Here is a 16,805-nt window from a genome sequence, read left to right as displayed (position 1 = left end):
ATAAAACACGAATTCTAATTGGTCATATTTTCCGATAAGAAGGTTTATCCAATCAGAATTCGTGTGTTACCCAGGTTCCCACGATCCTTTGTGAAATCCTACGGGCTCGTCGGAAATGCCATAGCATTGCTAACCAGTAAACTCTGCGTGACTCAGTGCCTTGCAATATGCTTGTGGCGCCAAAGAATTCATATGAGAGGTACTTATTCAAATTTTGCGATCACTCTTTGGACAAAAGTGACTTGCAACGAACGCACGGGTACTTGTGCACGCGGAAAACTACGTAGCACCAGTTAAAGCCACTTTTTGATCGTTTTCACGTGTGTTGCTCGACTTAGTGCTGACATATATGTTTGTCGAGAAACTTTACACCAGCAAAAAGATACGTTTTGAGCGTTTGTTTTGTGCAAAGATGTGATACGATTACAAACGGAAGGGAATTATCCAGCGGATTTGAACAATAATTGTCTCTCAATGGGATGTCCACGTGGTCAGCAATTATAAACAACCACCTGTTGCATGATACGTGTGAATACATTAGTGCGGCCGGCTCTGGACATGAATGGGTCGCGAATGAATGAATGTTACAAACCAAACCAAGACAACTATATCCTCGACTTTCTCGAACTCTCAGGTGAGTTCATGATAGGAAATTTAGTTGCAGTGTAAATTTCTTCGCCCGAAGCTTGTTGTTTGTCGGTTTAGACGTTATTTTTCTTAAGATGGTTTTTCCCTGACTAAATGCTTTGTTGTACACGCTTGTAAAAGGTGTGTCGGTCAGGACGACTGTAAACTCGTTCTTGGCGACTTTAAACATAAACCTGAGCAAACAACATAAATCGTACGGGTATTATTTAATGTAAAAGTTACCTTTGAATTATGTAGTTGTGAAGTTTGAACCTACTAAGATTTGTTGGCTGTCTTGCAAGGCGTTTCATTTGCGGAAGTGGTGTGAGTTGTGTACAAGCTATCGGTAGATATTCATCGAGAGTATTTATATAGTCTGTTGCATTTGCCAGAAAGGAGGTTAACAGGGACTTCTTTTCTTTCCGTTTTCCTATCTCTAAGATTAACGTCAATTTTTCCTTGTCATCGTCCATGGGGTCGATGTTTCTTGCGGGTAATAATCTTTTCCCTTTTCCGACAGTCTGGTGAAACATAGTGCATTTAAATAATACTTTCTGTTCAAAATATTCCTTTCACTTTCTTTGTCGGCTCGATCTCTTTTGTAATCTGCGTTACTTGAAAAAACTTTCGCACCACTGAAAGTCAAATTTATCTTGTTCCGCCACGAAAGTGAAAATGTGATTTGCACATTGCACTGCGGTTCACTTAATGTGATAATGGATCGTAATCCAGAACATCTGGAAGCCATAGCCGAAAAGTTTTCATCCTTTTAGTGGATAAGATCTCCCAATTTTTAGGTAAACTCAGGCCAGATACGTTTCTTTTGACAGGTGCAATCTGGAATGTACATGCTTGGATAAAACACGAGGGGACAATGAGACGAGACTTGAACCGATTTCATCAACATACATTTTCTGTCTCCCTCATCAAAGTAAGAGTTTGAGTAGAAAATTTATACTTAACACGTAAAATTCGTTTATTTTTAGAACCAATGAGAACTTAAGTAAAGGATACTTGAAATGTTGTCAACATATGTATTAATTATCAACTGCCTTTCTTAAAATATTGATTAACATAATTTTATAACTTAGCACATATCAAAGCAGAAAGTTTTTAACATAAGTTTGTTTCTTAGATAAGGAAATGTTCGATTTACCTTGCATGCAAAAAGGAAAGAGAGAACTTTATTTAAAATTTGATAAATCTAAGTTTAAGTTCAGGATACCTCTGTGAGCATGTTTTATTTTCAGTGCACACATTTTGTTTAAAATGGTGCTAGCAATGCTTTCAGTATTTTTGGTGTGTTTCATTTGGTCCAATTTGGGTACAGTAATCTAGAATATATTTCTGCCTAGTGATTTAATGATCATGAGGCATGTTTCCTTCTTTCTGTTTACAGTTTTGAGAGTTTTCTTTTGTTGTCTTCATTCCTAAATTTTGACACCTGTTGAATGTAGCTACCTAAAACTGAGATACAAAAAGCAGCTTTCCAGAATGAATTTTTCCTCTTGTTTAAATAACTGCAGGGTTAAAGGCTCTTGCTACCTTTAGAGAGAGACTGAAACATGCAGTAAATTGGGTCAATTTTGATAAACAAAAAGCAGAGCTCCACCTAATACTGAATATTTACAAGAGGAAGTGCATATTGAGTTTCTGACTCCACATCAGCTCTTATTTCAAGGGGATGGATGAAAATATTAAAATTGTTCTGCAGTCTTGTGGTATACAGAGTATATGTATAGAGGAATATTTCTGGAAAGAAAATGGTGTTGTGTGGACAAGTGAAGAAAATTTTGTTCAAACTATAATTTCTACAGTAATTTGCCCTTAAGTTAAGTAAAACTGTTCAGTCCTAAAATTAAAGAAAGTGAATGCTTTAGTGCTACTAAGAAATGCTCTGTATTATAGAAAATTGAATTGTTTTAATGGTTCAATTTTGAATGATTTGGTTTTATTTAAATTATGGAAGTATAAGAGACACACTTCAAAATGTGATAAGTGATATAAACTTCTCTGTCTTGAAATTTTCCCACAGTATAAAATCTATCATTGGACAAATAATTAATCCTGAGTGGTTTAGATGGAACATTAAAGACTGAGCATGTGAACAAGAACAACATAAATTTGATAATCATACTTCTATGGATGGCTAGGGTGAATTGATTTCTTTTATAGAGGGAGGGGAAGTTGAGAAATTCTTATCTATCCCAAAGCTCTCCTTCTAGATTATTAAATAATAATGAAAATAATATTTTTATTTACTTTCAGAAAGTTAAAATATAATCCACAAAGAAGTGGTCATTGAAACTCAAATATGCTGAAAGATTATTATGTAAGTAAAAATATTACGATATTAATGATACCAACTCTAATAATGATAATAATGATAAACTAAGATGATAAAGTCTTAGTTCAATACAAGATAGAAATTCACATTTTAAATTACAAAAGCTACAAAAGAAAAAGGAGGAAATGGAAAAAAATATTACATAACTTGTTAGTTCCTTTCGATGCTTTGTCAAGTAAACTGATGAAAAAGTGATTTATTGTTAATTAGGCAGCTTCTATGTTGAACAACAAAATTGTGTAAAACATTTTACTAGAGTCCCTTGATGAAAGTGCCTCAATAAAAATATAAAGATTTTAGCCTTTAAGTTTGTACTTACAAACATTTATATTTTTAAGCCTTCCTCTGGACTACACCTTTAGAACCAATGTTGTTAAAAAAAAATTAAATGTGTAAAGAAATTCTTGGATATTGGAAAAAGCCAGATTTACCTCCAGTTTCTCCATCAAGTTTCTTAAAGACCAAATTGATTCAATCACTGTGGTATTGGATTTGTTTGGAATAATTTTTTTTTTCAGTCTGAACATGTTTGTGGGAAAAAAGGTGTGCTTTAAAGTGAAAAATTTTTTTAATTATAATTCTTGCCTGCAAAAAAGTGCAAAGGGCATTTGTGTGAGAGCATTAATCAGAGAGTAGTGTTGTTTGATTTGCCCACTCATGGGAAGGTTTGGTTTTTTGTTTTTCTGTTTGTTTTGTTTTGTTCTATTTCTTTTTTTTTTTTTTTGGGGGGGGGGGGGAGGTTGAGATTGCTGGCTTAAATATATCTTGGGATCTCAAAAAGGTTCAAGCATTTACATATGAAATTATAAACCATGCGCCAGTTCCTGGAAGGATTAAGGTGAATAATAATGAACACAAAAAAGGTACAGGCATCTGACTGGCTGAAAAAAAGTGCATTCTCATGTAACGCAAGTGCACAGTTGTAACACCCCAAGTGCAAAGTTGTAACATGAGTGCAAAGTTGTAACATGAGTGCAAAGCTGTACCACAAGTGCAAATTACAAATAGCATGTGCATGCTTTCAAAATTTTGTATGTCTTGTCTTCTCTGAGATGTTTTTTCATCTAAATTATTAACAAGTAATTCCATGACTTCTCTTGCAATTTAGGGTAAAAAACACTGGTATTGTAAATTTTTCAAAGACGGACTTGTGCAATTTTGTTGTCTTTGAAAAATTTACTTGTGCTTCTTAACACCAAATTGCACTTGAAATCATGTTTACTTATTACCTATAATTATAGTTCCAACAATTATTGAAGTTCATATGGAGTCTCCATGGAAACCCCTCATTAGAATGTTCAATTTTTACCAATTTATATTTGAGTTCACACTGTTAAATCATACATTTTGAATACTTTTCTTAATTCACATTGTTTTAATTTTACATTTTTAACTTCAAAAGATTGTCTATGGTTAGTTTTTAGTAATATGGCAAGTAAAAGTCAAAAGCTAGCAACAACATCAGTATATAATGAACAATATTAAAATTAAATTTCAGAGTTTTCACTGGCTCAGCCATCATGGGTTATGAGCCATTACACTATGCATGCATGCGCATGAAGACGAGTTAAGTGTTGGGTTTGCACACTAACATTACTAAGTGAATAGTGAAAGATAACAGACATGGTTTGATGCTACTCTGGTTTAAAGATTTAATGAATGTTACTGAGAAGTTACAATTCATAGACTCAACGTTTGGACACTCCTGTCTAGTGCCTTCATCAGGGGTGGTCTAAACGCTGCAACAAGTGGTCCTTTTATACGCTCACTAATTAGCTGCCTTTTTTCTGACGAGGTATAAATAGGCGTCAGGAAGTAAGCCGCCATCATCACGATTTAAAGGAGCGTGGGCGGAGTTAATATGCTAGTTTCCTGCGAATTTGTTTGGAAGCCTGGCATATTAACTCCTCCCACGCTCCTTTAAATCGTGATGATGGCGGCTTACTTCCTGACGCCTATATAAACCTCGTCAGAAAAAATGCAGCTAATAAGTGAGCGTATACTAACTTCGCGGTGACATTCATTAAATCTTTAAACCAGAGTAGCATCAAACCATGTCTCGTTCTCCACCTGGTTGCCATGTGAACTTTAAGATGTTTTAAAGAGAAAGATATTTTTCGTCTTGTCCTGAACATGAAAATGAACTTCGTAATAGACCTCGCTTACTGTAGAGTCTCTGTGGCTCAGTGGTAAAGCATCGGAGCGCGGAATCCGAAGGTCCGAGGCTCGATTCCTCATGGGGACTCAGAATTTTTTCTTAGTCCCATGCTCGTGACAAGACAAAAAATAACTTTCACTATTTCTTACCGAGCTCAAAACTTACCATCTTTCTTATTCTATTTATTACTTAGTAAAGTTGGGAAGATTTATCAATATTTTAGGGGGTTATCACAAAACATTTTTCCCCTTGCGTTTGTTGGATATGAGATGAAATCGGCCCGTTTTATCTCATATCCGAAGTGTGCTTGTTGAATAATTGAGAAACATACTGTTGAATATTATTTCTATCATGCTGTAGATAGTACAGCATACAAGTATGGCGTAACATGGAGTCTTACCGACCACTACTGTGTGGTGTTGATTGCAATTTAGGGCCTAGGAATGTTTAATTTGTGTTTGTTTTAGTTTGAAGATTTGGAGGTGTTGTCCCACACGGCTCGTGAAGTGTGGTTAGCAGAACAGTGCTCAGCCTTTGAAACACAAATACAGAAATTGTCACGTGAAAGAGAAAAGGACCATTTTCTTGAGGAGCTCTATCGCAAGCTGAAACAAGTGACGCGCCGTTGGCAGTTGTGGAATCATAAATCTTTTGGAGGTGTTACTTCCAGGGGGTTTGTTACGCTTTTCTTTGACATAATTTTTTTCATTTTATTTTATACTAAAATTAAGAGGTACTTATATCAGAGGAAGTTGCATCGTCATTAAAATTGGCACATACTTGTTTCGACAGCTTCTGTGACCTCCTCAAAAACTACTTTGTATATCATAAGTGTGATTGCGCTCATTTTCCTATTTCTTTATTGATTTCCTTGTTCTTTCTTTTGATTGGTCTGTGATTGTGTATGATGTCATTTGACAGATATGTGTCTGAGTTGGCCTCTTGGGAGAGGAACGTTCAACTTCGTGGAGTGTTGGTACCTAAAAGTCAATCAAATTTACGCGACTCCAACGTGCTTCCACGGTTTGATGAACTCTGCGTTCATTTCGAGAATCTCCTCGAAAGTTTCAAACAAGGCATCTATCAGCCACTTTCTGACTTTTTTCAAAATGAAAAAGTACTTTGTCATCTTAAAAGTGTTCCCAGAGACTTAGAGAAACTTTTGAATCAATGGCATCTTCTTCTTACGTCTGGTGTTATCGACGAGAGGTTATTCAGCCCGACTAGTGCCGAAGGACTTTACCCTATAGGAATACGAAACCGATTACACGACTTTGATCTCGTGTTACGACTTATTCCCGACCTAACAGAAAAAGCTTACGAAGCGTTGCGACTCGCCCGTCGGTGGAGGTTGATTGGAAAGACCTCTGCTGTCCAGCGAGATGAAACTTACATTATTTCTAGAGAACAGACAGCTAGGTTGCAAAAGCGTCGCACATCCAAAAGATTGAAAAAAGTGAATACTTTGGAAGAGGAAGTAGAGCAGTCTAAAGCACAGTGCCTCTCTCTTGAAGAGGAACTTAACAAGTCCAATACTAAATATCAGGAAATTGAGAAAGTGGTCACTGCTTACCGACAGCAATGCAATCAGCTGGAAAACGAGCTTGATGTCGTGAAAAGAAGATGTGAATCGCTGAAAGAAAAGCTAGAAAACTCCAAAAAAGAAAAGCGAAGCACGGGTAATGAGATAGAGAGCTCTCAGGAGCATTGTCGTGTCTTACAACAAGAACTAAACACTGCTAGACTCAAGTATTGTACACAGAAAGTGAAATTTATTAATACCAAGAAACGATGCGTTCAACTGACAAATCAACTGAATGCAACCCGAGAACAGATGACACAACTGGAATGTGAACTAGAGGCGAGGAAGAAACAGTGCCAGGCACTACAAGTTAAACTGGAAAATTCCAAGAAAAACATTTTTACTCAAGGTAACATGCTGGATGTACTACAGAACCAGTGTTACATGCTAAAAGAAGAGTTAGACGGAACAAAATCCAAGTGTTTAAAGTTAACATGTGAACTGGAGAAATCTCAGGACAGATGTTCTACTCTGGAGAGAAACATGAACGGGTTAAAAGAGCAGTTCCAAACTCTAGAGATCGAGCTTAGGAGAGCAAAGACACGAGAAGAACTGTTAGTTCAACAGAATACACAGTTAAGAAAACTCTTTCAAGGTTTGTGTCAAGGAAGGGTGGTTACTTTAATTTGTCTTAGTGATTTATTAATCAACATATTAGCTTTTCTCTTTGTCGTCACTGTCCATTGTGCTAAGTACAGACCCGGACGGTAATAAGGTCCCTACAGGCCGGCAGATGTTGCAGCACTTTGTGACTTTTGTGGCTTCTCTCAGTTCAGACGCTCCACTCAGGTTCTTTCCTTAGAATCCGTTTTCCTTATGCTCCTCACGGGTTCAGGCGAGGGCAAACCTGTTATTATAACAACGGAAATTATTAACATTTACCTTACTTCACCTTACCTAACCTAACCTAACCACCATGATCATCATGCATAAGTAAAACATGTTGATGGTGAAATGAAACAACATATTTACATGACACACAGTGAGGTTACAAACCTCAGTTTAGTGGTCAGAAGTCAAACTTGGTCATCTCTGAGGTATTCATAGTTAATAGTCATCCATTTGATGAGTTGGGAAAATTACCCTTAGATGATGCAAACATGAAAGCGAAAAAATAATGATAAAAATTTGTCACGAACATTTATTTCTGTGTTTTATAAGGCGTTTACAGGTACTGCTGTGAAATACGTCATGGATATGGTTACAAGTAAGGTAAATCAATGCCTCTATGAGACTGCAAAGCCAGATGAATGAAGCTAATGAAAGTGAATCATGATTTTACTCTTTATAGATAACGGATTACAAGAACCTAGCTTGTTAAAGGTCAATTTACACACACCAGACACAGGTACATGGACGTATTTCTCATTTCATATGTACTTCTGAGATTATAGTACTGATGAAGTTATAGTCCTGCTATGGTTAGTGTCCTGCTGAGGTTATAGTACTGATGAGGTTATAGTACCGCTGAAAGTATAGTCCTGATGAGGTTATAGTACTGCTGAGGTTTTTGTACTGCTGATTTTTTTATTCCTGCGGAGGTTATATCACTCCAAGGTGAAATATGATGATTATGACCTCTACTCAGGGTGGGTGGATGTGCATGTTTGTTTGTTAGTCATCCTTTACCTCACCTTGTTTGCAGGGCTGTGTACAATAGAGCAGGTACTAAGACATTAAATGTATTTGTTTCTATGTATGTTTTTTTCAGGCCCCACCTGACAAGCAATCAGAAGAGACTGTGATCAGTTGAGATCATTCTCAACTTTACAACTTGATCCAATTTCTTAATAAAAGAGTTATTCTCTTCAAAGGACAATCGATGTTTAATAAATCAAAAGCCGTAATGGACGAAATCCATATTTACAAATTCAACCACGACAGACATAGATTCTCACAGTAAACTCATAACCAGTCTCTGGAGACGTCGCTCACTTGCGAGCAGTCTTGGATGTCTATAGACACAGCAGCCACTGCTAAATGAATAGCCGCTAGATTTTATCTTCAACGGGACTATCACTTCAAAAATGTTTCTTGTGTTTTATACAGCACCCAAAAAAATTTGGTCTCGAAATACAGATTATTGGGAGAGTAAAGATAGCATTCAAAATTTTTCAAAAAAACACATTTTAATTTAATAAGCTAGTGAGATTAATACACTGTACGCTGTATGTCTTAAGTTATCTAAATAGTAGATATAAGATTAGTTCTTAGGTAATGTATATGGATTGTAGAATATGGTAAGTTAAATCGAAATATTTCAACCTTATACAGTCTGTACTGATAAGAGCTTTGGACAACCTCGGGCAAATTATTTAAAGAATAGTATTTTAAAAGACATGTATTGGACAATAAATATATAATTGAAAAAAAATTAAAGTTAATGAAGAAATTAGAGGTTTGATGAATAGAAGTTTTGAAGATCGACTTTTAAATAAAACGCACAGCATAAAACTCGAGAAAATGGCACAGTATGTTAGAGCTGGCGAGTTGAAGGTGGGAACAGACAGCAAATCTTGAATGTAAAAGAAGGTTATAGGTGCTGTCCAAAACAGGCCCAGTTTCGGTGAAATGTTGGACTAAAAACAGGAATTAGCTCCATTTCTTATCGACTCGTGATAGATTTCAACGTTGTCGACCTCACAACCGCTTCACTGGCAAAAACGCATTGTTGAATATTTCCACGAAGTATTAAGGCCTTTTTAAAGTTTTTGATGTAATTTCTTTTTTGCTAGAAGTGAAATCAAACATGATTTAAAGTGTAGTTCATCCCACATCAAGAGAACTCGTGGTTCGCAGACTAAAGCCATGATTATTCCCTAAATTTTGGCAGTTCTCGTAATTTGAGTCGCGAAATCTCGAGTGTCTTTTCCATGAACATTCCTTACTTTTCTGATGACCAAATTACTTGGGATCGAGGCCGTTGCGTCACACGTCTGCCGTTATAAGTGAAGTTTGTCTTGAGTTCAGCTTTCTTCTGTTACCACCGCTGGTCAACATGTTCGACTGAACGATCTCTTTGAATCGGGAACAAGGCGAAGTCCTTTGTCTTTCAGTCCACCAGTCAGCGGCTACTTCCAGTTCTTGTTGCAAATCTTTGACATATGAGGCGGGCGAAACTTTTATGTAGTACGAAAACTAAACAAGAAGAGAAAACTCGAGATAAATACTTCCTTTAACCTGGTCATTCCAACGTAAAAGAATCGTTGGAGCCAATAATAGTCGACTACCCTGATAAAATAACACGGTCAAAAAATCGAAACTGGAACCAGCAATTAAAAATTTCATTGTCTTCAACTCTTTATTACCAAATACTTTCATGGTGCCAGTTAACAGTGCCGTCGCTTCAACGATAGAAAATCAGGCCTCGGTTGTTCAAAGGTTGATTAACTCTAACAACTGAACAAATCTCTATTCACTGGATAGCGCGGTACGTTTACTATCACTTATCTGCTGGATAGTGATTTATACGTAGGATAGTGTTATCCACCCTTTATACAACTGGACCCAGGAAATGACCTTAAGCACTTCCTCAACACTTCACGGTATCGATTACTAATGAAAAAACAAACCACGTGCTTAGTGAAGCTGAGTCATTCTGTGAACATACTTCTTTCTGAGAGAACTTCAATTGCAGCACACAATGTTCTTGTTTGTTTACTGTGGCCTGATCCAAGCGCAGCACAAGTAAAGGGGCGTCCTCCTGAAGAAGAACGCAAGTGTGATTGGCTAATCACTTACTGAAGTAATCGTCTAGTTTCAAGACATTCCTACAAGAAAAGAAAATCTCTGCTCCGGAGTTCAATGACACCTACCTCCTCGCGATCGAACACAAACAAAAAATTATCCTTCAGTAGGAAAATTTGTGGAGCTGTTTCTCGTAAATACCAACCTCCTTCCTGGCAAACTGCAAGATGAGAGGTTCGTCAACAAAACAAAATCACATAGTAATAAGATAAAACTAACTAGGCAATGGAAATGATTGGACCATGGTAGAAGCTGAAAATTACAAGTTGAAGAGAGGGTAATATTACAAGAGAGAGTTCAAATAAAACTCAAAGAAGGGAAGAGATGAGAATAAGGAACAGAATAACTTGGACAACAAGGCACATTCTCCACGTCAAAGGGGACAGCGAACACGATGTAGCGATGATCCTAAAGCTACTTGAGACTACAGTGGAGAGTACTCAATTATTGATTTAAATACAATATCAAATCACTTACATTTTGTCACTTTGCTTTTGCCGTTTCTGCTTTGTAGAGATGTCGTGTCCAAGTTCTGATGAAAAATGTTTAGAAAATAAGTCTGAAGATGTTCCATTGTAAATATTGTTATAATGACGCTCGAGGTCGATTAGTCAGCGGTATTGGACAGTCAGTCGATGTGTCGTTAACCAGCAAGTCGGTCCATCGCTCAGTTGGCCGGTCAGTCTTGTTGTTCGGTCGGTCGGTCTATCTGTCTATCGGCCGGTCGGTCAGTCGGTCCGTCTGTCTGTCTCTGTCTGTCGGTCGGCCATTCTGTCAGTTCGTCGGCTTGTCAGTTGGTCTGTCGGGTAGTTCACCAATTATGATGTGCCTACCCCATAAAGTTTTTCTGCTAGTCCTTTGTCGGAAATAAAATATTTAAAAAGCTGACGAAGTTGATGGACGTGTCGTTGACGACGATCAATCTGTTGGATAAAAAAATATAGTTAAAAAAACAACTGTGAAGATTTTTATCACTGATAAAGGGAATAGGCTTCATTATTCATTCCATATCAATCGGCAAACACTTAATATCCACACATATCCTTTTAAGTATATAAAATAATAATTAAGTTGATGTTAATGTTCTTAATGATTCAAAGTTTCGATGGAGATCGACAAAAACAGACTATGTCACAGAACATAATTTTTTTTACTAAGATATATCTGTAACAGCTTGGCTATTATTTCTACAACAATAACTCAAGAAAATATCCAATATAGAGTTACTTGGGTGAAAAGTTTTCTTCTTTAACTGCGACTTACAACTTACCTGAGCTTGAAGTCTTTTGAGTTCTGCTTGGCATTTGTCATGTTTCCGTTTTAAGAGCTGGATTTAGAAACAAAAGAAAGCAAAACAGTGTCGGTTACAAACTAAAAGGTCGATTACCACTTTTCAGTATCTCAATCTCATCTCAATTCCGTGATATTGGCATTAAAGCACAGAAGAAAGGAAGTTACTTGTAGTTTGCACAAAATGTTACTTTATATCCACTTAATTGCGTAATAACGCTCAAAATACTTACGTCTCTCTCATGCATAATAGCTTCTTTCTGAAGAACTATTTTTGTTTGTTTTCGAGTGGTTGCAGAGATTTTATTCTCTAGTTCGTTAATTTTTTCCTCGTATTCTTTGACCAGTGCCTAGAGTAAGGAAACATTTACCTGTAAGTCATCATCATTATTATGTCAATAAGGTTGCTAAAAGCCAGTTAGGCAACGCGCCAACTACTTACAAAATGCAAAGTAAAAATTACAAGCTACAATAATTACGATACAGGGCGTGTCAATTTGACACGCCCTTATTAAACTAGTGAACTCCGTTGATTCCCAAATTCAGCAAGAGACGTAATACGAGGCACATCAGGGAGGAGCTGATTCAATCAGTCCAGTCTCTAGTAGTTCTTGGGAAAAATAAGATTCGAACACTTCTTTCTTACAGTGAGGTTTAAGAAGCTTGAGCCCATGGTTACTCCTAGAACAGGTCGCATTACTAAAATTTAAATAAACGCTAATCTTAATATCAACTAATCAAGCGAGATCTTTTTCTCTTTTCTACAGGGGTGCAAAGTTCAATTTTTTTTAGTATGGACATGACCCTTGACGACCAGTTGTATTCGTTTGTACAAAAGCGGGCTGCTGTTCCATGTAATCCCTCTAGCCTGACAATGTCGCATTTGAAAGTGGGTCCTCTCGTGTACTCGAGCCTAGGCCGGACTAAGGTAACATATAACGTCTTTCTGGTGCTCTCCGTTTAGGACTGGAGAGCGGAGATAGTCGGTTGTGCATATTAATACTGACTGAGGAAAAAACAAATGATGTGTTCAAACCTCTTTTTCTTTCTTCAAGCTATCAATTGTTATTTCTTGATTCTCTATGGTAGCTTGGGAATCATCCTCTACGGCTTTCGAGTCAGTGAGCTGAATTTGAAGCAGCGAGTTTTCTGCTTTTAGACGTCGAACAGCCTCATCGACGTCAGTCTGAAAAATCGAAGAAAAACAACAGAATGAAATGAATGGGGTGTTTTTTTTTTGTCTTTAGTTAGGATACTTACCAAATATTTATTTTCATCTTCAAGCCCCAAAGCTCTTCTCTTGAGAATCTCCATTTCTTTGAGGCTTTCCTCCAGTTTCTTACGCACGTCTTTCAGCTCCCCAGACATCTCTCGTCTCACTTCCATCAAAAGATTTCGCTCTTCTTCGACCAAACGACACCTCAAAGAGACATTCCAACGATTTTTCAGAATTTAACTGGAATACAATGCCATAAACGAATAAAACTTAAAATTCCAACTATGTCCATGTCACCACTTGTTGGTAATAATGTAGCCGGTTGGCAGCTAATCACAAAGTCTATTACTAATCATAACATGAGAGTAAGACTAAGACACACTTTTCAGGAAAAGTTATCAGTTCAATTCCTGGCAGTACCTGACGTGAGCCGTGTTGAGTTCCTCTATAAGTCGAGCACTTTCCATATCAGTCGCATGGAACTCAAGTCCTGGCCTACAATGGAATAAGTTCGCCAAAAAAGCAAGGTTTAGCCGTGGATTTCCCTGGAAAAAAAAAAAAAAGAAACCAAATAACGACTAATTTTCACAATGATCATTGTTCCTGATTTTTGCGAGCTGAATGTTGCTTGTTTTTCTGAATAATTTTCTCACGATACAAAATCTCGGTTAAGGAGATCAACTGATCCACGTTAAGAAAAAAAACCCGGTATAAATACCTTAACAAGTTCATGTGGCGTTATGTATTTATTACATCCTATCAGCTCAGCCATGGATAAGATTTTCTTTGCTCTGACGAACAAGTCTTCTTCATCCAAAGGAGACAAACTGCACCTTTTCACAACATATAGATGGTGAGAATCTTCAAGTTATTTATTGACGCGAAATAAAACAATTTCCTATTACGTGATGCCGACTTTTTCACCCCTAGAATCAATATTCCATCGGTATACCAATCTATATTGACTTCATTATGTATTCTGTTTATCTTAAGCCTTCTCTTAACATAATATTTCCTGACCAACTGTTGAAAAACTGGCTGAGTGCGCGCGCACGACATTTCTTCATAAAGCATAACTTCTTGTTCTCGGTTCATTAACATAACAGCAAATAACTCAGAGTGCAATACCTCTGTGGGGAAAGCTGAGTGAAAAGGTAACTGTATATCACAGAGTCCTACATAGAACAAACAAAACAGAAACTTAATTAAGTCATTGTAACTGGAAGCAGCGAATGAAAATAATAAAAGGTATAAAAACAGTTGGGAAGGGAGAAAAAGGAAAAGTGGATAAAAGAGATAAAAGCCTTTGTAAATTATTCCAAAAAAGGCAGTATTTCGAGTTAGCCGCAATGTTTTCATTTAAATATTAACATTGTTTTGTGGATGAAGTTATGATCTTATTGATCAATAGGTGGTCACGAACCTTTAAACTGTGGTTGAAGTCTGTCATCTCTGGACCCCTGTAAAGTGTGTGTCTCAGTTGATAATTGACCCATCTGATCAGTAACTCTTCTGCAGAAAGCTAAACAGTTGAACGCATGTCAGTTGCCAACGATGTGTTTGCGTTCGGAAAGTTCAGTGCAGTGAAATGCAGTCAATGATTCAAAACATCGGAAGATAGTTCTCATTACTTAAAGTTTCATTCTCATAGTTAAATATTACTATGAAAACAAGTAGAATTGAAAAACATACCTTAACAAACCTTGGCCAGTTTTCATTTGACCTGCGCAACAATACCAAGTTTGGATGGTTTTCCACATTCACACGAGACAGCAAGCCAACCTGTAACATTTCAGTCGTCAACTTTATCACAAATTTTCCTTCCTTTGGGTAGCAGCTAGATGACAATTGTTCTTCTTTTTAAAAGTGCAATTGTTATAATGACTTTAATACATAACTTACCCGGACGATTTTCCACAGAACTTCCAAAACCAAGTATTCCTGGCAAAATTGAAAAGATCGATGATTTTAACCCTCTGAAAGCTAACAGTTTAATTTCTCCTTACAGTAATACTGCTGAATCATTCATCAAGATTATGAGAATAAAAGAAATGATCGCCATCATAAGAAGCTTTGATTGCTTAACATATTCTCCTTTTCAATAAAAAATTACAATAGCGAAGATTTTGGAAAATATACTTGATACGGATGTTAGGGTGGGTTAATGTCAAATGAAACTAGTTACAACTTGCCGGCGTTATTGCTAAAAATTGAGAAGTGAAAATTGGCAATATTTCGTTCACTTAGTCAAAACTTAAGTAAGACAAAAAAGTTACGGTACCTTTCCACTCCAGAGGTCCTCAGCTGTAACGTTGTGCACATCAATACCCAGTTGCTGTGTTCCCTCTAACACTAGCTTTTGATTCTCTAATGCCTGATGAATATTCCTCACTTGCTTATGGATTCTGGAGCATGGCACGGTTCCTCTTCGGACTCGGTTTAATAATTTGCTGACAACAAATCGGGAAAAATAAAATTTACTCGGTAAGATAGAATAAATAGGGTCAAATCGTATGGCTGGTTGTAATTGATTCCTAGAGAACTGCATCAATGTAAAGTTCAAACAACGCAGAATCATGTAATTACGAAGAAAGGCCCATTTCCACTGGAAAAAATAATAACCATAAGAACCTTCACTCCCTTGTTTTGTTGAATTCAGGGAAACGTAATCAATAAAACATAGTCCTGAAACCCACGTAGCAAAGTAAAGCAAGATTCAGCGAAGCAAGATAAGTTTTGAACGTTTACATGATACGATTAATTCTTGCATGAACGATGTTTCCCGAAGTGCAAATGGGTTTTAAGTAAATAGGACGAGACCAAAATACGATTACTTCAAATACGATTAACCACGCCGACAACACTTCATTTCTCTTACCAGAATAAAACACCGGTTTTTTGCGCTTGATACAGCTTCTGTGCAGGTTTAATTGGTAGGCATTCAAGATCGCTGTCCTGACTCATCACAGAGTTAACAAAGCTGACGGAGGCTTCCAGCTAAGGTATTACGAGAGAGGAATCAGTTATTTCGCCTCAGCAACATCTCACGTTATACAAGAGATCTCCCCGGCCGTACTTTCACTCGCGAATGTTTCGAGTTGAACTTGAATTTAAACTAGACAGTTATAGACACAGTAATTCGTATCAATATCAATGAAAAGAGAAATTCCCTTCATTTCAAGCTATTTATATTCCTCTTTCATTTTTTTTTTCTTGTACAGGTGGACAGTTTGGAAAGTGCATCGAGTCGAATCTACACCCTCGTGGCCTTAACAACTAATTATTTACATAAGTTGACGAATTAAGTTTTCTTTCGCTGAATTTGAGTGAGTTATTAAAATACTAAAACAAGGAAACACGTTTTTCGATCACCTATTACGGCTTGTTTACCAATTTTTTTTTATAAGTACCACTCAGTTTATGTTAAAATCAAAAATCTTTCTTCGAAAACTAAGTGAAGATTAAGGTAACAATCTCATGCAGCTTTCGTGAACCGACTCTTCCGCCATATAACCATATTGTAAACACTGATGATCCAATCACTTTAATATTTTATTTTCACTTAATGTCGTGAAATCTTCTTCAAATTGATAACTTCTTTTAAACTTACCTCAGCTAAAGTAAAAGCAGTGGCCATCGCACAGTATATTACTTCAAGGCGATCTGTACTCAAAGTCGCGTATCCTTAACTTTTGACATCAAACTTGAAGTATTCTAATTTGTAGGGAATTTATCCTCTAGGGATCACGTCTTTTATTAAATCGCTGAAACTCAAACAATTCGCTTCCAAAATCAAGCACCGCTATCAATCATTTCCCTTTTGTTTCAGAAGATAAAC

General features: G+C 36.8%; 2 protein-coding genes across 5 annotated transcripts; one reads left to right on the top strand and one right to left on the bottom strand.

Annotated features, from left to right (window-relative positions):
• The first annotated feature begins 114 nt into the window (after positions 1 to 114).
• Positions 115 to 9,069, top strand: LOC131777611 (tropomyosin-like). 4 transcript variants are annotated; one of them, XM_066172558.1, is made up of 7 exons: positions 115 to 634; positions 1,458 to 1,558; positions 2,896 to 2,959; positions 5,600 to 5,805; positions 6,054 to 7,309; positions 8,006 to 8,062; positions 8,426 to 9,067. In XM_066172558.1, exons 3-7 carry the CDS (start codon positions 2,942 to 2,944, stop codon positions 8,434 to 8,436), a joined length of 1,548 nt encoding a protein of 515 aa, XP_066028655.1. In that variant the 5' UTR covers positions 115 to 634; positions 1,458 to 1,558; positions 2,896 to 2,941; the 3' UTR covers positions 8,437 to 9,067. The 4 variants fall into 4 exon arrangements, with proteins under 4 accessions (XP_066028655.1, XP_066028654.1, XP_058949907.1 ...); XM_066172557.1 differs by lacking the exon at positions 2,896 to 2,959 and having other exon boundaries at positions 8,426 to 9,069; XM_059093924.2 differs by lacking the exon at positions 1,458 to 1,558.
• A 14-nt stretch (positions 9,070 to 9,083) lies between these two features.
• Positions 9,084 to 16,662, bottom strand: LOC131777609 (synaptonemal complex protein 1). The gene is made up of 18 exons (XM_059093921.2): positions 16,578 to 16,662; positions 15,846 to 15,964; positions 15,249 to 15,417; positions 14,870 to 14,908; positions 14,660 to 14,749; positions 14,391 to 14,489; positions 14,096 to 14,142; positions 13,686 to 13,800; positions 13,388 to 13,512; positions 13,012 to 13,171; positions 12,788 to 12,937; positions 11,985 to 12,101; positions 11,732 to 11,788; positions 11,295 to 11,384; positions 10,939 to 10,993; positions 10,530 to 10,621; positions 10,325 to 10,417; positions 9,084 to 9,852 (listed from the first exon to the last, which is right to left on the bottom strand). Exons 1-18 carry the CDS (start codon positions 16,602 to 16,604, stop codon positions 9,643 to 9,645), a joined length of 1,854 nt encoding a protein of 617 aa, XP_058949904.1. The 5' UTR covers positions 16,605 to 16,662; the 3' UTR covers positions 9,084 to 9,642.
• Positions 16,663 to 16,805: the final 143 nt, after the last annotated feature.

Source organism: Pocillopora verrucosa, chromosome 9 (assembly GCF_036669915.1).
Source record: "Pocillopora verrucosa isolate sample1 chromosome 9, ASM3666991v2, whole genome shotgun sequence".
Classification (NCBI taxonomy): Eukaryota; Metazoa; Cnidaria; class Anthozoa; order Scleractinia; family Pocilloporidae; genus Pocillopora; species Pocillopora verrucosa.
Note: the sequence above shows the minus strand (reverse complement) of the source record. Positions and strands in the feature narration are given on the sequence as shown.

Excerpts from the sequence above, each read along its gene's own strand:
- LOC131777611 (XM_066172557.1), top strand. The coding sequence starts at position 520 with ATGATACGTGTGAATACATTAGTGCGGCCGGCTCTGGACATGAATGGG. Across the intron at positions 1,559-5,599 it reads TTTCTGTCTCCCTCATCAAA|TTTGAAGATTTGGAGGTGTT; the intron begins GTAAGAGTTTGA and ends TGTTTGTTTTAG. Across the intron at positions 5,806-6,053 it reads GGAGGTGTTACTTCCAGGGG|ATATGTGTCTGAGTTGGCCT; the intron begins GTTTGTTACGCT and ends GTCATTTGACAG.
- LOC131777609 (XM_059093921.2), bottom strand. The coding sequence starts at position 16,604 with ATGGCCACTGCTTTTACTTTAGCTGAG. Across the intron at positions 13,801-14,095 it reads ACTCAGCTTTCCCCACAGAG|GTGCAGTTTGTCTCCTTTGG; the intron begins GTATTGCACTCT and ends TGTTGTGAAAAG. Across the intron at positions 13,513-13,685 it reads CGCCACATGAACTTGTTAAG|GGAAATCCACGGCTAAACCT; the intron begins GTATTTATACCG and ends TTTTTTTTCCAG.